The sequence below is a fragment of the Mauremys mutica genome, chromosome 6 (genome assembly GCF_020497125.1).
Source record: "Mauremys mutica isolate MM-2020 ecotype Southern chromosome 6, ASM2049712v1, whole genome shotgun sequence".
In the NCBI taxonomy this organism is placed as follows: Eukaryota; Metazoa; Chordata; order Testudines; family Geoemydidae; genus Mauremys; species Mauremys mutica.
The window spans coordinates 67812906-67836035 of NC_059077.1; the positions used below are offsets into that span (position 1 = coordinate 67812906).

General features: G+C 42.0%; 1 protein-coding gene across 1 annotated transcript; it reads left to right on the forward strand.

The window, feature by feature from the left end:
- Nucleotides 1-10621: 10621 nt before the first annotated feature.
- SRP19 (signal recognition particle 19) lies at nt 10622-22195 on the forward strand. The gene is made up of 5 exons (XM_045022103.1): nt 10622-10778; nt 13917-13992; nt 15721-15792; nt 19932-20043; nt 21731-22195. The coding sequence occupies exons 1-5, from the start codon at nt 10741-10743 to the stop codon at nt 21862-21864; spliced, it is 432 nt and encodes a 143-aa protein (XP_044878038.1). The 5' UTR covers nt 10622-10740; the 3' UTR covers nt 21865-22195.
- The last annotated feature ends 935 nt before the right edge of the window (nt 22196-23130 follow it).

A 23130-nucleotide genomic window follows, 5' to 3' on the forward strand; every position in this document is an offset into this window, starting at 1 on the left:
CTACGGTGAGTAACCGTCTTTTATCTTCAATTTTGCATATTTATGACCTGTACTATTTCAAAACATATGAGCCACTGCAGACAAAGCATTCCCATTAAAGTCAATCTGGGCTACACTGAATGCAGACTCCAAAAGCCCTCTATGAAGGAGAGAATGTTTTAATTTATTATTTTGTACTTTCTCTCCCATCCCTTTTGTTTGCTGTAACATTCCTAGATATATCACTTATGTAGAAGTGTTGGTGGGTGTAATAATAAATAATTCCCTTAATTTCAATAATATACTAAATGTGAGGTCTCAAAATACTAGTTCTCACAATGCCTCTGTGAGATAAGTACTATTCTAATTTTTCAGATATAGAAATGAAGATACAAAGAGAGGCTAAATGACTTGCTCAAGTCACACAGGAAGTCTTAGAGTAAAACCCAGAATTCCCAGTCTAGTATTTTAGCTGCAAGACCACATTTCATATCAAGGCTGCAATTTTTGTGTCAGAGTCTTCTAATCAAGTAAGCTATATGAAGGCATACCACAATAGTACAGGATGTTCAGTTTACACTAGCCCAGTGTCTGATTCCTGTTAAATTAAATCTCATCCATATCATGAAACTAATTAACATTAAATGTGTGTATATCTAAATATACATTATGTTCAGCATCCATTATCCATGGACCCAGGAAGGATTCAAGCATATACTCTGGTTTCAAGGAGTTAACTCTAGCTTCGCTTCCCTTGTACAGCTCAGCTATAAAAACAGCTGCTGGAGAGAAAAAAAAATTCAGAAATCAGGCTGTGGAAGCACATCCAGATGCTAGACAAACCCCAGACTGGGGAATTTTATTGTTATGTATGTTTTACTTATTGGTAACCTGTTTTGATTTATGTTGCTATAGGTTTTCTCTTGCTCATTATTGTTGTGTTATTTCTGCTGAGCCATTCCACCAGCTTACTAGAGATTTAAAATGGAACCCACGTTGCCAGAATTTAAGACGTGCGCAGGTGGTGTTGGAAAATTAAACTTCATAGCCAAACTTGTGCAGTGAATGGGATTTGAGAATTTTTCACCTTTGCCTATGGATCTTATAAACTGCATAGAAGGGAGAACAAACTTAGTCCACAAATTAATGAATGTTTACTTGTCACATGTGGGCCATGAAACTGCAGAATATTTTGTCTGCTAAGTTGACCGCTGAGTTCCTTCTTACTCATTTAGAATTTTCCTATCTAGTTTTTCCTAGATGAGGGAAAGGAAAATGGAGACAACCAAAAGGATAATGAACATATGCCTCTTGAGTTGAGACTTTATTAGCTGGTGTCTCCAAGCGTCTTTGCCTAACATGTGATGTTTCAGACCTATCTGCCATAGACTTTGAGGCAGCAAAAAAAATTCAGTTTCTGCACAGTCATCCTCAACTGGTGAGAGGAAGTCTTCTAGAGGTAAGCAGTCCAAAAATCGAGTTGGCAGAACTAATACTAAGAATCCAACTTATGGTATATATGTTTCCCTTCCTTTTTTATTTCTTGCAGTCCTGCTTGCAAAAGCCTTTGTCGTGGTCAGAGCTCAGGTGGAGGGTCCTATCCTATTGGCAAAGCCTCACATTTATAAAGAAAAAAACATAGTAAAAGTTCCCTCTATCCTGCTAGTAAAGAAAGTCTAGTTTGTGTGTCCTGAATTAATTTGTTTGTAGCCAATTTTTCGGAGAAACAATTCCTTCCCTCATGAAGACAATATTACCCACTGAATGGACATTCTGATGGTGAAAAGTCATCTGATAGCATATCTTGTTACTTGATGCCGCCATCTACTGTTTGTTCTCAGCCAGGACTTTGATTGAACAGTCTGAGTTCTTTATCCCTACCAGGAGACCACATCTAAAATTCCCAAGGAGAGACTCCTTCTGTAGCTGGTTTCATGTATTTTTATATGTGTGATGCCTTGCAAGATTCCATCCACTTATCTGCCAACTGTATGACTATGTTCACGGTGAGTTGTGTATTCTGAATGAAGTTATGGAGCAGTGGAGAATTGTCAGCCAATTTCAAGTTTAATGCCTTCCTGTAGGCTGAAAGGTGGTTGGGATCTTTTTGATACCAAACTACCCAAATACACTCAGACGCCTCATCACTGCCACCAACTCCTTTACACCTCCACAATATAACCCATCACAATGCCCACACCAAATTTCTCTGCATCATTGAAACATACAATTCCATTCCGACTTCATACTTTCTCAAGTAGTAATAACATATTACAGACTTTAAACACATCTATAAAGAATGTTAATTTAGCTATAGTCGAAGTTTAGGTTGAGATCTGAGTGGGAGGTAGAGGAATTTGTGTGTATACTGTGATTTGTTGTATGTTAGAAGTACAAGGGAGTTACGGTTTTGAAGAGTCTGAGAGCACATGTGTAATGCAGCGGTTGGTATTTTGGTTGCCTTAATTAGTGATTTTGTTGATTCTAAGGGATGGCCAACCTGTGGCTCTGGAGCCACATGCAGCTCTTCAGAAGTTAATATGCGGCTCCTTTTATAGGCACCTTTTCCGGTGCTGGAGCTACAGGCACCAATTTTCCAATGTGCCGGGGTGTGGGGGGAGGCCTCACTGTTCAACCTCTGGCTCTGCCACAGGCCCTGCCCCCACTCCACCCCTTCCCACCCCCACCCCTGCAGTGCTCTCGCTCCTCTCCCCTCCCCCGAGCCTCCTGCACACCACGAAACAGCTGCCAGTGGGCGGGAGGTGCTGGGAGCAGGGTGGGGGAGCTGATGGGGGGCTGCTGATGTATTACTATGTCTCTTTGGCAATGTACATTGGTAAATTCTGGCTCCTTTTAAGGCTGAAATTGGCCACCCCTGATTCTAGGTGATTGTGTCAGGATTTTCACTTGCAACCTTAACTCTTGTGAGTTAATTAAACGCAAGCGCACAGTTCATCTGTTTATTTTGAAGTCCCAAAAAGGTCACAATGCTCTTAAGAACAAACTGTCTAGGTGAATATAAATGTGTATTGCTGATGTCCATGTTTCCTAAAGTCAACCCTGCCCTGTCCAGGTTCAGTCCACAGGATGTACTACCACCTTATAGAAGAAGATGGGTAATCCCCTCTCAAACAGATTTGCAAAGATCCAGTTTGGTCTGTTATAATTTCCAAACCATGCTGAATGTAGGTACTCATGCCTCTGCAGCATTCAGGGGAACTGTTCCCTGCTTGACAAAGAATCCTTTTACTTGTGGCTGTGGGATTGCTATAAAGATCCCAGGAAGACCCAGCGAGAGCCTGTGAAATTGGCTCCTGTGCAGAGGGCCAGCACAATGCTTATACACCAAGTAACTATCTCTGAAACCCTATTTTGAGATTTTTAATGGGATTTAAGTGATGCATAAGCTTTATGCTGGCTCTCTGCATAGAGACAAGTTTCAACTTCAGAGAACATTTTTCCATCCAAAAATGTTACGTCTCTTTAATAAGCTCCATCCACCACAACTTTTCCTTCGGTTTTCATGTTTTGCTTCTGCTTTAGACTCATTCTTGTTGCTGATGTCCTCCTCCGTAATGTATCCTTCCTTCAACAGTATTTGAGTGTATTTTGTTTAACATTCTAATTCTGGATTTAGTCTTGCTATGCAAAAATTATTATATAAAACAGTATTATATAAAATTTCTTTTGATTGCACGTTGCCAGAGTGGAACTTTTTTCTTTTCTAGCATTTACTTAGATCCAGGTGTCTGTCTCCTTTGTCAGTATTATCATTTAATTGCAAAGGCAGTTGCTGATGAGGCAATTAGGAGACGCCAGAGGATAATTGAATTGATGCTGTGACAGGACCAAGTAAATCTAGACCATTCCTGACAGGTGTTTGTCCAACCAGGTTTTAAAAACCTCCAATGATGGGGATTCCACAACTTCCCTTGGAACCCTGTTCCAGAGCTTAACTACCTCTACAGTTAGAAAGTTTTTCCTAATAGCTACCTTAAATCTCCTTTGCTGTGGATTAAGCCCAGTACTTCTTGTTCTACCAGCAGGTCCCCCCCCTCAGTCTTCTTTTCTCAAGACTAAACTTGCCCAGTTTTTTAAATCTTTCCTCATAGGTCAGGTTTTCTAAACCTTTTATTATTTTTGTATTTCTCCTCTGGACTATCTCCAATTTGTCCCCTTCTTTCCTAAAGTGTGGCACGCAAAATTGGACACAGTAATCCAGCTGGGGCCTCACCAGTGCTAAATAGAGTGGGACAATTACCTCCTATGTCTTACGTACTGCACTCCTGCTAATACACCCCAGAATGATATCCTTTTTCATAGTTGAATCACATTGTTGACTCGTATTCAATTTGTGATCCACTATAACCCCCAGACATCCCTTTCAGCAGTACTAGCTATTTATTTACCATTTTGTAGTTGTGTGTTTGATTTTTCCTTCTTAAGTGAATTATGTTGTCTTGTTGGATTCAGACCAATTCTCCAATTTATCAAGATGGTTTTGAATTCAAATTCTGTCTTCCAAAGTGCTTGTAACCCCTCTGAGCGTGGTGTCCTCTGAAAATTTTATAAGCATACTCTCCACTCCATTATCCAAGTCATTAATGAAAACATTGAATAATCCTGGACCCAGGACTGACACCTGCAGTACACCATTAGATATGCCCTCCCAGTTTGACAGAGAACCATTGATAACTACATTCTGACTACAGTGCTGCAACCAGTTGTGCCCTCTCCCTTATAGTAATTTCATCTAGATCACATTTCTCTAGTTTGCTTATGAGAATGTCATGTGGGACTATGTCAGAAATCTTACTAAAATCAATATATATCACATCTACTGCTTTCCTCCTATCCACTAGGCTAATAAGCCTGTTGAAGAAGGAAATTAGGTTGGTTTGCCATGATTTGTTCTTGACAAATCCATGTTGGCTATTCCTTGTAACAGCTGTCCTCCAGGTGCTTACAAACTGATTATTCAATAATTTGTTCCAGTATTTTTCCAGGTATTTAAGTTAAGATGACTGGTCTGTAATTCCCTGGGTTCTTTTTAATCCCCTCCTTAAAGATAGGTACTGTTTCCCTTTCTCCAGTCTTATGGGACCTCACCTGTCCTCTAGCAGTTCTCAAAGATAATTTATAACAGTTCTGAAATTGTTTCAGCTACTTCCTTAAGTACCATAGGATGAATTTAATCAGGCCCTGCCAACTTAAATACATCTAATGTATCTAAATAGTCTTTACCCTGTTCTTTCCCTGCTTTGGCCTGCATTCCTTCCCCCGTTGTTAATATTGTGTTGAGTATCAGCTCACAATTAACCTTTAGAGAACACTGATGCAAAATAGGCATTAAATACCTCAGGTTTTTTTATGTCATCAGTTATTAGCGCTCCATCCCCGCTAAGTACATTTTGAAAATTCTAAGGCTATTCCTAGGCTATTTATGGGAAGGAGATGTGATACCGAGATTGATTTTAGGGCTACATTGTACTGGTGGACAGTGGAAGGTTTTCTGTTATGTGACAAAAAAGATGAGATGTGTAAACACAGTTTCCTGAATTGTAGAAGTGGGGAGGGTATGGGACAGGGCTTTGGCGTGTATGTGTAAAATAAGAGACAAGAGTTTTGTGTAACTGGCTTGTCAACGTGGGGAGAATTGGAGGAGAGTCTGTGGAGGTGAAATAGATGCTTACTGTATTTGGGAGGCTGATGCATATAGTGTTTTGATGGGACATAGTGGAAGTAATATGGCTCAATGTCCCTACTAAGTTGTATTGCATGCAGGTGTAAGTGCTTCATGCATCTGGGTGGAGCATATGCAGGGAAACACAGGGTATCTTACCTCTTGCATTCACGCACATTTTCTGTGTAAGACATTTCTGTAATTCTCATCACTGAAGTACCTCAGAGCTGAATGCAGTAAATTAGATCTGTATGAGATTGCCCATAGCAGCTGAAAAGCTTACATGTAGAACCCTAAAGTTCTGGACGAAATTCACCTTTGTGCAGAAGGCAAGCACCAATAGTCTATACAATACTTAAGTCCCTGTCCAAGCCCTAAAAATAGGACCTGAGTGGGATTTTTAGTACATGGACCTTGTTACCCTGCTACACAAGTGAAATTTACTCGGTGAAATTTACTTTATACTACAATCTCCACAACACCAGTCTGTAAGCAGTGAACATTTTAAAAGCCAATTAGCAACATAGAGTAAGATGTCATTTATTGTTGCGTACCTATCAACCATGCATATTCGGTACTGCAGAGTTTCAGTCCTGTCACTTTACATTTCTATAATGACAACACTTGCCTGCTGCTTAGACTGTATCTCCCATCTTCAGTCAATGTCTGCATTATCTTCCCCTCATTTTTTGTATAAAGTTCAAGCTTCTGCTCATTTCAAATCACTCTCACCCAATTCTGCCTAGACCTACATGAGCATTTTTCTCCTTTACACGCAAGATTTTCCCAAATACTCAATTTAATGACATTGTCCACTTCCAACTTAGTTCATTATTTGATGCAGCACTTGGAACAGCTTCTCAGTTAATATCTCCAGCTCCTACCTCTTTTCTTTTAACCCCACCCACCTCCCCATTCTGTGAAGCACTGCAACACTTCAATGGGGCCAGATCATGGGTGAAATCCTGGCCCCATTGAAGTAAATGGCAAAACTTTAATGGGGCCAGGATTTCACTCAACATATCACTATGTGATTTGTATTATATACAGCTTTGGAGAAGCTCAGGCACTAGCCTTGCTGAAAATATTACTTTCTTTTTTAATAATGTCGTTCTAAATTTTATAAGCGTTTAAAATGGAACAGAATTTAGAAGTCCTACAGCTCACTAGAATCTTGACTACTGCATTTTTCCTCTTCCTGATGTCTTTAATAGTGACAAAACAATGCATGCCTGGCTGAGTGGGTGGCTAACTCCATGCTGACATTGGGTACTACAAGCAAATTTGACAGATCCTCAATTGAAATACACACTTTATATATTGCAAAGTTACTACTTCATCCTTCTCAGTGCCCTACCACTTCCACATCTAGCATTATGTAGACATGACACACAGAATAATTTCATGAGTTTATATAAATCTCTGCAATTTGCATATCCTTGGTGTAAAGACAAGGAATTAATTAGGAATTGTGTAAGTTTGCTTAATATTCAGGCATATGTAGGTACAGTATGCAAGAGCAATTACATCTTAGCTTTATATTGCTTTTAAAAAGATGCACATGCCATCAGGTTTTGAACTTCACTGCTTAATTGTTGAGTTTCTGATGTTAGGGGCACTGGACAGTTGGAGAATGCATATTGCTATAGCATGCCTGATCTAGTCTTTTTTGTGACCTACTTTTGTCTCTGAATTCTGCAGGCCATAAATATGCACAATTCAAGATATAAATAAATTACTTTTGACACTAGAACAAGTGCAGTGACTGTGGATGCCAGATACTCAGTGAAGTCATTTTATAAGAATGGTGGGAATTAAATTGACATGCTTGTACGAACAATTCACCCCAGGCACTTAGTTTCAGGAACCCTGGCACCAATAAGTTAGAACGGTGCATAATAATGAGAGCCAACTGACCTGTAGAAAAGCTGAGATGCTAGCCCTGGTGGGGTAGGTCATGTGCAGAATATAATTCAATTTAAAAGTATACAAACTCAGTAATATTTGTTTAGAGAAAGCTGTCATTTTGTTTTCCAACTGAAATAATCATGACACATTTAATCTCTGTACCATTAACACACATACACGTTTTCATGTAGGATATACAGCTTTCAGTGGTGGTTTAAAAGCAGTACGAATGTGTACCATGCAGAAAGACCACCTCTTAATACTCTTTATGCTGGTGTTAATATGCTAATTCCACCATTCACAGGAAAAAACAAGTGTGTAAACTACCAAATGCTACAACATAAAAAAAAGGCAGTTTGACAAAAGTGTGACTTAATTTAAGTGTTGGAGTACTGCAGTAAATGGATATTTTACAAAGACATCAGCAGGTTTCTTTCTTTCCTAGTTGCCTTATATACATATTGAATGGGAGGACAAAACAGAACCCTGGAGACCTTTCATGTCATACTCCTCATCTCTGATGAACAGTGGTCCATAATTATCTACTGGGCCCTCTCAAACAGGAGCTAAACCAATCTGAAATGATCCCAAGTGCTCCTGCTAGGGACCATAATCACATCAATATCATTATCAGCAGTATCAAAGGCACCTGAGAGATCTAATACAATCAGGAGGAAGGGTGAGTGGGGGCCTTGGGCTGGCCCGGTGTGGGCAGGAGGCAGTAAGGGCTGGGGGCAGTGGCTTGCATAGGGAGGCCCTCAGGCTGGCCCCATGTGATTTTCCCTTTGGGAAAATATGGTCACCCTAATCAACAGCCAACCCAGGTGAGGGAATTCTTCTTTCTTCTGCTTACCTCTCAGTACAGCCCTTATAGCTCTTTAACCTCTCTCTTACTCTAGTGGGTTTTTTAAGGTCCTTTTTAATTTGTACACCTCCATCCGTAAGTGAAAGCTTCTGATCACTAACCATGAATTTAAAAGGAAAGTATGACTATCAGAGAACTCTACAGAATAAGATTAATATTTTCATTAATACATTGTTTAAAACATTTCACTGTTAGTCATTTGGAGCCTGACCAAAGTCCATTGAATTAATGGGTTCCTTTCCATTGACTTCACTGGGCTTTGGATCAGTCACCTTAGCAAACAGTATCCTAGGCACTTTTTTGGTTTATATTCTCGGATTGGGACAACAAATGTGTAATTTAACTTACAACACTGATTCCTTCTGACTCATAATGTGATGTAGTGCTGAATAATATATGCCTTACATATAGGCTTGGCAGAATTTGATTTTTTTTTAAATAATTTTGACAGATATCCATTTATTTAAGCATTTTTTCTATTTTTATTGATTTAAATTCACAGTTGCACAAAATTATGTGGGTTAAGCATTTTTTAATGTTCAGAACTTTCAGAGTTACTGGAAATTGGGGGAGGAGAGGGGAGGGATTCTGAAAATAATTATAGTAAACTTGATTCAAAAAGTTAACACTTTTATAACGGTTAACTGTAAACATCATGTCAAAATATACAAAGTATATATCCTTAAATCAAACTGATTTCCCATTTGTTACTTTTCCTATATGTACCTTTTGATTATCAAAATATTTTATCATTTTTAGGTATGGTGAAATTGACTTATTGATAATCTAGTCCTTCCAAACCCATACTACCTCCTACTGTGGATTTGTCTCACACACACACAGAATAGTGTGGTTTTGTACTTATCAGGCAATTAAGTGAGAAAAATAAAAGGGGTTAGAGATCTAGTCTGTCTCAAGGGGTATGGGGAATCACAGTGTAAGTCACGTAAATAATTGTGTTGCAAGCCTTTTTAAATTTAATTATTGAATTGGATAATCACAGCAACACTTAACCACCATCCCCCTCCCACAATTTCAAAAAAAACAGGGATGTGGCTACAGAATTAGCACTGTCAAAGGTTTCGGTGGTTGTAGCATCACCACTCTTGCAGAGACTAGCAGGCATGCCAGTACTTTTAGTGTCAACATTGCATGTGTTTAATAAAATAGTTGGTTATATTCTACACTAAGGTCCATCCACCTATTTACTCCAGAATATAACTGATTTTGCATATACCCTATAGGCAACTTCTGCCACACAATGCTCAACTGTGAGTACAATTCAGTTTTTGGGGTGCCGACCCAGTGATACTCAACCCAACTACCCACAAATTAAACCCTATCCATACTAAAATAAGATGCTGGCAACGCTGCCCTACCGTGCTAGTTCCCTGCCCCTCGTGTGCACTTTGATCAGCAGGAGTCCTGCCATAAATTACCACCGTATTAGGCCGCGGACTAATGGGAGTGGAAGCTGGTCCAGGATTGCCGACCGCAGGCTTTCAAAAATCATGAGTCAGCCCCCGCGGGAGACATCAGATTATGTGACAGGCCATGTGATTTTCACAAAGGCTGGGCGCTCTGCATTTGCCAGCTGGGCTTTGAACTTTGGGTTTCACGCTTTGAAGCTTGAGTCTGCAACGGCAGGAAACCCTATTTCAATGGAAGCGTTTGCAGTGAATCATCTGCCAGCACGACCTGGGGTTTCAACCCTGTACTAGAGCAACGCCCGCCGCTCCCCGCCCTGTGCTGCCGGGGGGGGGGGGCGTCGCAGTTCCCTCCATCCATCCCCAGGCAGGCAGGGGTCAGACGCTGCTTTGCCGGGGAGCCTGGGCACAGCCCGGCCGCCTGCGGACTGAGCAGCGCGAGCGCCGAGCCGAGCCCGGCCCGGAGCAGCAGCGGGCCCTCAGCGCCCCTCGCGCTATGGAGCCTAACCGGGCAACGGCGGAGGCAGCAACCCGCACTCCGCCGACCTCCCCCGTCCACGGCGCACAGGGCGCGTGCGCACAACAAAACACGTGCGCCGTGCGCCGGCAGGAAGCTGTTCGCCCGGCCTCCCGATTCAAATGTCGCGAGAGTTAAAGAGCACGACCCATAGGATGCCGCTTGCACGATCTTCCTTGAGTGACAGTTCTGTGGTCCAATAGGAATGTGGCAGTGAGGGCATCCGCGAGTCTGTGGGCGGGCCCGCCTCTCGCAATTCCTGCTGCCCTGGCAAGAGCTCAGTCAGTGTTTGTGAGGAGCGAGCGCGTAGTAGTGAGGGAGAGCGGGGGAGGCGGTGCTACCCCCCCCCTCCCGCCCCGCCATGGCCTGGGCCGCCACCTCCCCGGCGGACAAGGAGAGGTAACGACACCCGCGCGCGGGGGCAGCCCCTGTTTGCGGCACCTCAGGGCGGCTGCGGCTCCCGCGCTGCTCGGTCGCTCTGGCCCCTGCGTCGGTGGGGTGGGAGGAGGCGCTGGGGCTCCTCTGCCCGCGGCCCGCGCTCGTCCTGTAGGCCTGGTCCCCCGGAGCAGGCCCCGGGCGGATGGGCGGGCGCTGCCCCCGGGCGGCTCCTGTCCCGCGCTCCCGGCCTATGGAAGGGGGATGGGACCCACCTGCTGGGCGAGCGGGTGACAGCTGCGTGCGGGGCTGGGCGCCACCGCGCTCCGGGGGTGGGGGGTGGAAACGTGTGTGGGGCTGAATAGGGGGCGCGCGGTGTAACGAAGCGGTCCCGCGTGGAGCGGGCGATGGATGGCAGCAGGCGGTGTGTACACTTAGGCCCAGACAGTGTTAACTTAAATGAGCAGCGCCGCGAAGTCAGGCACTCAGAGCTAGCACAGGCGACCTTAAATCTGTCCCCTTGGGCGGATACGTTATGCTTCTCCATGCACTCCCTATCCGTGGCCCCACGAAGTCGCGGGACCTCCTGGTCAACCTCCTCCTCGCCCTGGCAAAAATGGCCATCTACGCGACCAGGGAGAGTCGGTTGGCCAACGGAGACTCCTGCGACTGTGGGGCTTGTTTCCGATCCTTAGTCCGCTCACGTCTCCGGGCGGAGTTCCTCTGGGCGGCGTCCGCTGGCTCCCTTGACGCCTTCGAGGAGCAGTGGGCGCTGTCCGGGGTTCTCTGCTCGTTGTCACCGTCAGGTTCCCTTCTTATGACCCTTTGAACGCACTCCTGTCCCTGTTCTTTTATTAGTTGTCTCCCGAAATTAGTGGGTTTCTGAGGCTCTGTGGCACCTCCCCTTAGGCTGGGGGGGGTTCCGTTAGCATGGGGCGGGCTCGCCCGCCCCATTTCCTGGAAACCCAATAGATACAGCCCCTGGTTACATAGTCACAGAAATGCCCCCACCCCACCCCCGGACCTGCCAGTGCCTCATTCAGTGAGCAGGATGGGCTGTGCTCACTTGGGGAGACGCTATTCAGTATTTTGTTTTCTCCCTATTGTTCAGTGTGCGGCCCTAGGCCTTATGTGCTGTACACTATTCAAATCCTACTCTGTTAATTTTCTCATGGGCTTTTCTATGGGATTATCACTACAGTGTCAGAGTGTTTCATAGAGATTAATTTTATCTTTGCAATACTCTTGTGAGGTGAGGGGGTGATGATATTCTCATTTTACCCATGGTGAACTGAGGCACAGAGACTGGAAGATGAAGAGTATCCACTAATTTTAGGTGCCTGGGACCTGTTTTTTTTCAGGATACTTAGTGTTATATAGCACTCTATATATTCAAGCACAGATCCCACTGACACCTGTTGCAGTTGTGAGTGCTCGGCATTGAGTCCCAGGGTCTCAATTTGGGCACCCAGAAAATGCGGAACAAACAACTTGTGACAACCTATGAAAGGCTGGGTTTAAGTGACTTGATAAACATCACACAGGAACTCTGTGGTAGCATAAGCGCTGACTCTGTGGGTGCTCTGGGGCTGGAGCACCCACCAGTTGCCAAGCTCTCATTGCCTCCTTCTCTGACCCCCAACATGCCACATCCCCACTCCTCCCCCTCCATCCCAGCGCTCCCTGCCTAACAGCTGTTTGGCCGCACTTACGACTTTCTGGGAAGGAGGGGGATGCAGCATGCTCAGGGGAGGAGGTGGAGAAGAGGCAGGGACTTAAGGGAAAGGAGTGGATTGGGGGTGGGGCTGGGGTGGGAGAAGGCAGGGTGGGTGGGGACTTTGGGGAAGGGGTGGAATGGGAGTGGGGCCAGAGGCGAGCACCCACTGGATAGATGGGAAGTCAGTGCCTATGTGTGGCAGTGACATCTAATCCAGAGCAGTATTCATCTACCTTAATCATGTGAACCATCCTTCATCTTCCTGCTGTCTGCTGCCTCATTTACTACATACTTTCCAATTTTGGTGACAAATAAGGCGGGAATTCTGCAGAAAACAGTCTCCTTTACTATACATCCCTGATTCATTTCTTGAGCTCAGTCCATCCATCCTGTGCACTGAATGAGGTATGGGTCCTGTGGCAAAAATAGGAGTTGTATATTTAAAGATAATGCATATGCGCAAGGGGGCTGAATCAAGGTTGCCCAGGCAACGTTAATTCAGGCATGTCCTAATTTTTGAATGCTTGATTTTGCAACCTTAATAATGTTCTTTTATTGTCATTTGTTGTATGCAGTTGCCTAGGTTTTAAAAAAAGCAAACTGAAAAAACAAACTCCATCGTGTAGCATCATACTGATAGCTATATGGTTCATCATCAGGGTTGAAACCTTTAGATTCACTCCATGTACCTCTGTCACTGGAGTAACTGATAAAAATAGTAGGTTGTCATTCTCTGTGTAGATCAGCACTAGAGGTGGAGGGAGAAAGCACTTTGCCAATAGGTTTCCCACGTATTTGCATAGATGCTTAGCCCCATCATTCCCAGTTCTCCCTCTTCTGCTCCAATTCTGGCAGTGTCATATAATGGGAAAAGTCTGGCAATTTCAATATAATCATCAGTGTAGAGAAGATTGGTAAGGAATTCCTGTTTACTCTTTAATAATGCTCGAATTTAGGTTTCCAAATGAAATTGGAAAATGACAAATTAAAACTAACGATTTTTTGTGTGGTTTGTTTGTTTTTGGATAATTAGACAGTGGAGTTATCTGTTGCAAAATATCAAACTCTGGAGCTTAGCAGGATTTAGCAAAGGAATTGATTTTTTTTTATAATAGCTTTCAGAGCTGCTTAAAATAGGACAAAGTTGTAAGGGATAGAAAAACTCATGCTTCGGGGTTTTAGCTAGCCACTAACCTAGTATTAGGGAGACTCTCTCCCTATGGTTATTCCATCATTGTCCACAGTGTGGTTTTTTGCATCTTTCCCTGAATTGTCTGGTACTTTCACAATCTTGCACTTGTACTAGATAAACCAATGGTCTGATTTGGTATGACAGTTTCCAAGTTTTAGAAGTTGGCATTCCTTTGGTTTTTTATGTGCTTTAGAAGATATTACAAAAGCTAGTATTTTCAGAACTTATATTACTTTTTTTTTTTTTTTTTTAGATTCATCTGCATCTATCCAGCATACTTAAATAACAAGAAGACAATAGCAGAAGGAAGAAGAATACCTATGGACAAAGTAATTTGTGGTGGCATGGGAAAACTAAGTTTTATTTCACGATAGCTTGGAGGGAGTTTGGGAAGGAACTAACAATTGTGGACAAGACTACTTAAGTTTTTTTTGATGAGAAGGGGAGGAAATTTGAAGATTGAATTCTCAAATATATTTGAAGACTGACCATTGGTGTCAAAATGTGAATTCAGTATGGGAAAGGCTGGTTTCAGAACCTCTTATTGTCACATGAGCAAGACTCAAACGCATCAGCTGGGAGAGACTGGATGCAACCTTGAAAATCTCTTGAAAACTTACTAGTACAAAATCTTCTTGCCCATCCTTGCAGTGATGAGGGAAACAGATACTGATCACCTGGGCAAGAAGGATTTTGTAAGGCTGCCTTAATAATTTGCTTGTAATTTGATTATCTAACTAGTTTAGATGTGGGTGTTTTGCACTATTGTTTTGACCCTAGAGGCTCCCTGTAATATCAAGGATTATGGGAAATAGAACATATTTGACTCACTGTCTGTAGTGTACCATTTCTTGTCTGTTACATCTGTGTCTACAACTAGTGCTTCAGGATCCAATAGGAGCCCAGCTGATAGTGGAATAGACACATAGTACATGGCTTACCGAGAAGTGATTAAACAATGATTACTAAAACATCCATATTCTCCATATACTTTCTTAGATGTTTTTCCTGTGATAGCAAAAAGTCAGTTGTTTTAACTTGTTACTAGCAGGTAACTCTGTTAATTGAGTGATCAGGCCTTACATCTCTGATAACTGATGCCCTGGCCTTCTGTTCCTTTCTCTTCAGTCTCTAGCTGAATCCTTGGCAAGAGATGCCTATCACTAAGTCAATACTGTCTTAGTTCCTCAGTCTGTAACTGAGGGTGTGTCTACACACACACACACAAACCCTGCAGCAGCAAGTCTCTGAGCCTGGTCTTATAAACTCAGGCTTGTGCTACAGGCTAAAAATAGCAGAGTAGACATTCCTGCTTGATCTGGAGCCCGGCTCTGAAACCCACCGAGCAGAGTGTGTCTCAGAGCTCAGGCTCCAGCCCAAGTGAGAACGTCACACAAGCCCAAGTCTGTAGGCCCAGGCTCTGAGACTCATTGCTGCAGGTTGGTGTTTGGGTCTAGGGGTTTTTTTTCCCCATTCTAATTGCATAAGCCACACACAAAGAAATCTCTTACTCCTATCTCACTCCAAAGAAACCAAAATTGTTTTTCTAAAGTACTAACTCTGTCCCCACTTCTTCCTGGCTTCCTGCCGAGGCCTGTCTACAGCTAATGTTTGAACCCATGCTTCTTCTTTCCTCTCCTTTGGTGCTTTGTTCCTTTCTTTCTGCTATATTCCAGGAAATGTACATGCATTGGCCTGCTAAACCCAGGGTTGCGAGTTCAATCCTTGAGGGGACCACTTAGGGATCTGGGGCAAAATCAGTCCTTGGTCCTGTTAGTGAAGGCAGGGGGCTGGACTCGATGACCTTTCGGGGTGCCTTCCAGTTCTATGAGATAGGTATATCTCCATATATTATATTCTATTACATAAGTGGAGAAACAAGCTGATCTGTTTTCCCTGATCCATCTTTGTGCCCTTCCTTTCCCTGACTGCTGCTTCCCCTGAGGAATTTCAGGAGCTCATCCAATCAACACCTAATTACTGTGGCTTTTTTTCTCAGTAGTAGAATAATTTTTTTAAAAAAGGCAATGTAGTAATTTAAAACATTATTTTAATAGGCCATTGAAAATCCCACATCTACAGAAATCCAAGATGTATGTGCAGCAATTGGACTCAATGTGCTTGTAGAGGTAATGTGAAACTTTATGAATACATTAAAGACTTATTTTTTTAAAAAAATTAAGAAATGCTTTAGAAAAACCATTGTCATGTAAACTTATCAACCAAGTCCTCTGATTTCTTTGAATATAAGTTAACTTAATACTTAAGGGAATGTTGGAAAAATTGGAGAGAGTACAGAAAAGAAATTTAAAAATGGGAGGGCTAGAGAAAACGCCTTACAGTGATAGACTTAAAGAGCTCAATCTCTTTAGCTTATCAAAAAGTACATCATGAGTTTTCTTGATTAGTGTCTAAGTACCTTTATGGGGAGAAAATACAGGTATGAAAGGGCTCATTAACCTATTGGAGAAAGGCATAACAAAAAACAGTGCCTGCAAGCAGGGCCGTCCCTAGGTGGGTGCGGGGCCTGGGACAAATCAGCCTTCCTACTAGTCTCCTTGTGCCCACGCAGTTGCTATTCACCTCGTCATCCCGCCCGCCTCCCCGCTAGTCTCCTTGCTGTCCATCCGGCAGCCCCCTTCCCCGCGCCTGACCGCAGCTCTCCTCGCCATCTTCCCGCCTGCCTGCCTCCTCACCCCCCTCCCACTTTCCCCTCACGTCCCCGTTCGCTTCCTCATCCCTCCTGCCTCACCTGAATATCGGGACAAATAGTGTCCCGATCGTACATTGGTCCGGACGTGGGACAAAGGGCTAAATATCGGGACAGTCCTAATTTTATCAAAGCACAGGTCCCCGGGCAGTCTCTCTGATTCACACTACCCAAGGGACAGCTCTGGCTGCAAGATGAGGCCAGACAAATTCAAATTAGAAATTAGGCACAATTTTGTTAACATTGAAGGTAATTAGCCATTGGGACTAACTAGTAAGAGAAGTGATGGATTCTCCTTCTCTTGGCATCTTCACATCAAGACTGGACACCTTTCTCAAAGATATGTGTTGGCCAAATATAAGTTATTGGGCTTCATGCAGGGGTAACTGGGTGAAATTCTAGTCTGACGTCCTATATGCCACAGGTCATAGATGTCTCTTTTGGAATTAAAATTCTGATAGTTTAACTGCGTTGGCACTTAAAGTGCAGTTTGACAACAGAAAAGAGTAATTACTCCAGTACCTTACATTTACAGTATTCATTTTTAGGTTAAACTTATATCCTCATAAAAAGACTTAGGGTTTTCATCAGTAAGATCTTCCTTTTAATGTATGCATTCAAATACCCTGATAGCATCAACCAAGTCACTAGTCATAATTAAATATAAAGAGATTTTTTCTGAGAAATAAAGAACACTTCAGTTATTCTCTGGCACATGAAATGCCGATTAATATAAAATATAACCAGTAGTACCATAAAACTTGCTCATTCGGGTACGAATTTTGCCAGCGCCATCTTAAATTTTCATAAATCAGATTTTTTCTTTAATCTGTACAATCAACGTTGCTAGCATTATTGTAACAAAAATTGGAAATTAAGTTGACAGTGATATATTTCAATACATATATACCTTTATCATTATGCTTTCAGTGAACTGTCTGTATTTTTTTATCCCTTGGAGACACACAACTATTGATTTACTTTTGTAACAGGAGCAAAGCCAAATAAAAGAGAGGAAGAATCTTTACTAGGAATTACAAAGGGTTTCAGAACTTTCAAGTGAGCATCACATTTTTCAGTAGCAAAAGTTTTTAAGAATTGGTGCATTAGATTGGTTTCATCAGCATCTTCGGGAAAATTTAAAACATTAGTTGTTTGAAAGGAACTGTCAAGTACCTCTGTCTTATGATGATTGCAGTAGTCCTCTATAGCCTTAGACTCTGTGACTCTCTGATGCGTATAGACATTCCCTGGCCTAGACCCAGTGTGTTGGATAGGAGTTATAAAAGTTATCCACCTGGGGAAGAGTTCTTCAGCTGTGGTGGCTGCGTAAGACAGCCTATGGCTCTCACAGGTCAAGCATGGGAAGTATGATGGAGATAGGGCCATAGCACTGTGTTGTGGAGCTGCTCAGAAGCATCCCACATGGGACTGTTCTAACTTTATCTGCCTAAATTATGCCAGGGGCGGTTTCAGTGCTCGAACTACCCAGAATCTCAAGGATTTTAAAGCCACCTTTGCCCCGGGCTTTGAATGTGCAGGATGCAATCTTCCCTATTATCTTGAAGAATGTCAAAGGTTTAGATCTTTCCCCTGTGTCTAGATGACACTTCCCTCAGTATTCTGTATAGATTGCTTAAATGATGCCACCTTCATTTCTAAATTACAAAATTCTAACACAAAATTGACAAAACCTTAATCAGATTTATCAAAATGCAGTGCTGATAGAGCACTGAGATGTAATGTTTCATACTCCTTTCAGATAAGCCACACACTCTGATAAAGTCACTGCTCCCAAAGTTCCAGAGATAACTTCTATCAGGATGTTTAAATACAAATAGGTATGCAGCTAATTTACAAATAATTAATTTTCCTCTCATAACTGCTAGTACATTCACAGCACAATTAACAATCATTAAAATGTGTTGTTTTTTTTAAATCTAAACGAAACTTACACAGAAAATAGACAGATTTTACAGATCCAGACTAACACGGCTACCCCTCTGATAGAAAATAGACAAACACAAATAAATAATTGATGGTAATGTCTGTTTAAAGATAAAATCTTAATTATATTCTTCAGTAAATATAGTAATACACATTGTCATACTTGAATTCTAAGCCCTCTAAATGGTTTCCATATGTCATAGACTCAAGTTTTTTGTTGTTTTAAGGTCAGAAGGGTTCATTAGAGCATCTAGTCTGACCTCCTGAATGTCACAGGCGATTCAATTTCACCCAGTTACCTTGTATTGAGACTAATAACTAGGGCTTGGCTAAAACACATCTTGATTTGAAGTCTCCAAGAGATGGAGAATCCACCACTTTCCTTTGTAGCTTGTTCCTCTGGCTAATCACGCTCACTATGTGGGTTTTATTGTTTTTTTTTAATTGTGCCTAATTTGAATTTGTCTGGCTCTAACTTCTAGCCATGTGTTCTTGTTATGTCTTTCTCCACTGGATTATGGATCTTTTTATTACTCAGCACTTTCTCCCCATGAAGGTTCTTAGACACTGTTATCAAGTCATCTTTCAATTTTTTTGATAACCTAAAATCAGACTTCTGAAAGGGGTACCATAGTCTGGAAAGGTTGAGAACCACTGAGCTAAACAGATTGAGATTTCACAGGCATTTTCTCTAGTTCTCAAATCATTTTTGTGGCTTTTTTTCTTCACCCTCTTCAATTTTTCCACATCCTCTTTAAAACGTGGACATCAGAACTGACAGGGTATTCCAGTATTTGTCTCACTAATGCTAAAATCACCTTCATACTCACTTCTCCCCTCATGTTCAGTTGTCTGTCCACAACGATTTTTTATTTTTTTTCAGTCACTGCTTTCCATGATGCAGTCCCCCGTTTTGTAGGTGTGGCCTGTGTTTCTTGTTCCTACATGTATAACTTTGCATTTGGCTGTATTAAAATGCCTTTTGTTCAGATGGGCCCAGGTTACCAAGTGATATAGATGGCTCTATATGACTGTCCTGTCTACATCATTATTCAGCTCTTCACCAATCTTTGTGTCATCTGTAAATTACTTTTATCAATATGTCTTCAAACCCTCTCTGGTTTTGTGCTGTATGAATTAATCGCTTCTCAGCCTTATGGCTGAGGGGTGAAAACATTTTCTGAAGAGAAATCTGGGTGAGGATAACTATTCTGCTTCCTTTGAAAGAATGTTCTTCTCCAGTGTTTTAACAGTATTCACTTCATCCTCACTAATCCAACCCACACCTAGATTCCCTTAACTTCTGAAATTTTGTTCTGAAGTTCTTTAGTATACATACCACTGGGTTAGTTGTAAAATTCAGAGTATGATCATATTTTCCCAATAAGCATGTGTGACCGTTCACTTTCAAAGCATGTACATAAAGTCTACATGGCTGAGACACCTCCCTCAAAAAGGTGTACATCTATGAGCAGTGTTCACTGGTTATGGGCATTTTAGTACATAGCCATTTTAAATTCATATTTCTTTAATATTTGATGCTTATCTTATAAAATGCCTTTCTGCCTCTTAATCTCTAGTTTAACTATTGTTGTTTTTTCCACTTGCTAGAAGAACAAGTTGTACCCTAGAGAGTGGAACCGTGATGTGCAATATAGAGGCAGAGTGCGAGTTCAGCTCAAGCTGGAAGATGGCAACCCATGTTTACCTCAGTTTCCAACACGTGAGTGGAGTATTTGTTGAGGGGGTATATGCAGTGAGAAAACTTGGGTAACTATATATTCTTACCTACTTAGAAAAAGTTAGGGTCTGTTGCCATAGTGTCAGGCTGTTTGTGTCTCCCATGCTAATGTAATTGTGACCAGTCTGTTTAAAACATTAATAGAGAACTTTGGCATTATGCATTTTAGATCCTACTATTTGAAACATTTGGCCACTATAAGCCATATAAACTGGTAGCTAAATGAGATGAGCCTGTTGTGAGGAAGTTATTCTGTTTTTAGAGTACAGTCTTCAGTCCTGTTTTTCCTTAGATAGTGCTTCATTCTCACTTTAAAAATTGGGAATTGAACATTCTTTTGGGCACACTGGGTGACTACTGTCTCCAACAAAGCAGCAGTGCTACTTTAGTGTACTGTGTTGTAGTAGAAGGTTTCTCTCCAAAAACAAAACAAAAATCTGCTTTAAAACTACTGTATTTCACTTAGTCTTTTCTTGTGTATACTGTTGTCATACCTCTGTTAAATTTCAATGCAGTTGATAAATTGATGTAGTAATCCTGTTTGATATTGCAATTTTCTGCCTAAAATGCTCATAGGAAATCTAAAATACTAACTGGCCTAACTAAAGAAGCCTTGTTAATGTTGACAGGTAAGTGAGGAATTAGTGTGCAGAAACGATAGGGGCAAAGACTAATCTACAGGGTGGGAGAACGAAAGTGCTGGAAACTATAAAGTTCCATTGATGGTATGATGGCCTCATGAGCACTACTGATCAGAAGGGGAAGCTAGAGCCTTGGAGTCTTCTGGTGGGAGTAAATAGTTGGATCAGCATCTTGCTCCCCGTAGCATGTTTTGGTTGTCCAGCCATTTGTCCTTCTGAAGTCCAAACTAGCCCCAGATTGTTACAATATTAGCACGCCAAGTCCATATAAACAGAAGGCAACGTGGTGGCTTTTTTGAGGCTTGGTCTTCCCCTGCATTGTTACCAGTGAAGCGAGTAACTGCTATGGGGAAGTGAGGGGAGGGGGCTGCACCTCATTGTCTGTCTGTGCAAGCTAGTCAGCGGTTCTCAAACTGTGCGTCGCAACCCCATTTTAATGGGGTCGCCAGGGTTGGCATTAGACTTGCTGGGGCCAAAGCCCGAGCTCCACCACCCAGGGCTCAAACCCAAGGGTGGTAGGGCTCAGGTTACAGGCCCCCTCTGGTTTGGCCCCTGCCTTGGTTGGTGGGGCTGGGGCTTTGGCCCCCATGAGGGACGGTGAGGCTCGGGAAGGCTCAGGCTTCAGTCCCCCCTCCTGGGGTCGTGTAGTAACTTTTCTTGTTAGAAGGGGGTCACAATGCAATGATGTTGGAGAACCCCTGAGCTAGATCATAATCTGATTAATAAAGAGCAACTCGATTCCTTGATTAGGTCCAAAATTACTGTGACTTTTCTCTAGGCTTGCTCTGGATTCCATTAATTCTAATGATTCAGTTTAAAACTGTTCTGCACAAGTTCCCCCAGCAAGCACTGAGTGCCGTACTTCAGAGAGCACTCAGTATCCCACCAATACAGGGGAAAGAAGCAGAGCTGGGACTTTGTATCCAACTTGACAGGGGTTCCAGGTAGGCCCTAACATTAGCTAGGGATTCTAATGTTCAGAGTGTTACAAATGTTCATATAAATTAACCCTTGCCTTTTGTTTCTAGGTAAATCAGTGATGCTGTATGCAGCAGAAACAATTCCCAAACTGAAAACAAGGACACAAAAAATGGGAGGTAGTGACCAAAATCTCCAGCCAGGAGAGGGAGGCAAAAAAGGCAAAGGGAAGAAGAAGAAGTGAGCCTATCACTGGCATAATTGTTACTTTATATAGTCATTCTACGACAAATATGGATGGACGTTACCATTTGTGAATCTGAACTGAGATACGAAAACAAGAAAACTGGTGAAGCTGTACAGAATTGTCTTCAATTTTTTACTGAAATGGAAAGCATGTACTGTGCCTGCCATTGTGTATCAGTATTCACAGAACTCCCAAAACCAAAGGTAGCAGCTAGTTTTAAAAGTTACAAACAATGTAGACAATTTGAGGGTGGAAACATGATTCTTTTCATGGATAAATATGCAGTTGTTTGGCTTTCAAAATAAAAACAAAGCCTATTTTATGCAGACTGGATATTTGAAGTTGATTGCCTTAGTACAAAATGTATCTATGCTGATAAAGATAAATTTGTCTTAAGTCTGGACCCTATATATCACTGTACTAGGAAAATTTACAAAGAAGTTATCATTACTCTGTACATTTCACTTTTTAATCATTCACAAATGTTAAGTCTAATAAAGGTGGCAAAAACAAATTTTGAAAATCCAATTGTATAAAATACTTTAGTCGGAGCTTCATCATTGTTTTTTCCCCCCAGAGGCCTATTTGAAGAGAAGATATGTTCTACATCTCACTCCATTAAAAGCTTGTGGCTGGCTGCATTCTACTGAGAATGGGCTTACTGACTTTAATGTTCTTTCCTCTTTAAAAAGTACCATCTATCTTCATTCTTACAATCAGATATAGGAAACACAACTTTATTAATCTCATCATATACAAATATCTGTTTTGTTTTATTTTATTAGAGGTGCGTATTGCCTTGGTGGGGAAAAGTTCACTTGGTGCAGAAGCTTAAGCTGATCTGGATTCATCAGCTGTGGGGTGTAGGATAGAATATGGACGACTCTTGGAAGGAAGGGCCTCGCAGAGAGTAAAAAATGCACTTTGTAAGTTCCAGAGGAAGAGATGGTTTGTGAGCACGAAGGGGGAGAGATTGTAGAGGAAAGAGCAGAGCCTGTTCAATAAGGGATCTCATGTAGGTCTTTTTCCTCCACTTACATGTTAAGTGAACCTCCATGTTTATTAAATAATCTTTCTGTCTCTGTTCAGGAGAACTCTGTAAAAGTGAATATAGTTCTGGTTAATGTGTTTACAGGCACTGGAAACTGATCAGTTTTATTCATATACCTGTACGTAAATTGTGATATTTAGGATGATATTCTTCTCTTCCCTCCTGCATGTTTTCCCTGACATGCATCTTTTATGTGGTAGCTGTTTAAGCAG

Bases quoted from the DNA above. Each gene is read 5' to 3' on its own strand.
- SRP19 (XM_045022103.1), top strand. From the start codon at position 10,741: ATGGCCTGGGCCGCCACCTCCCCGGCGGACAAGGAGAG. The intron at 10,779-13,916 runs GTAACGACACCC...TTTTTTTTTTAG, and splicing joins TCCCCGGCGGACAAGGAGAG to ATTCATCTGCATCTATCCAG. The intron at 20,044-21,730 runs GTGAGTGGAGTA...TTTTGTTTCTAG, and splicing joins TTTACCTCAGTTTCCAACAC to GTAAATCAGTGATGCTGTAT.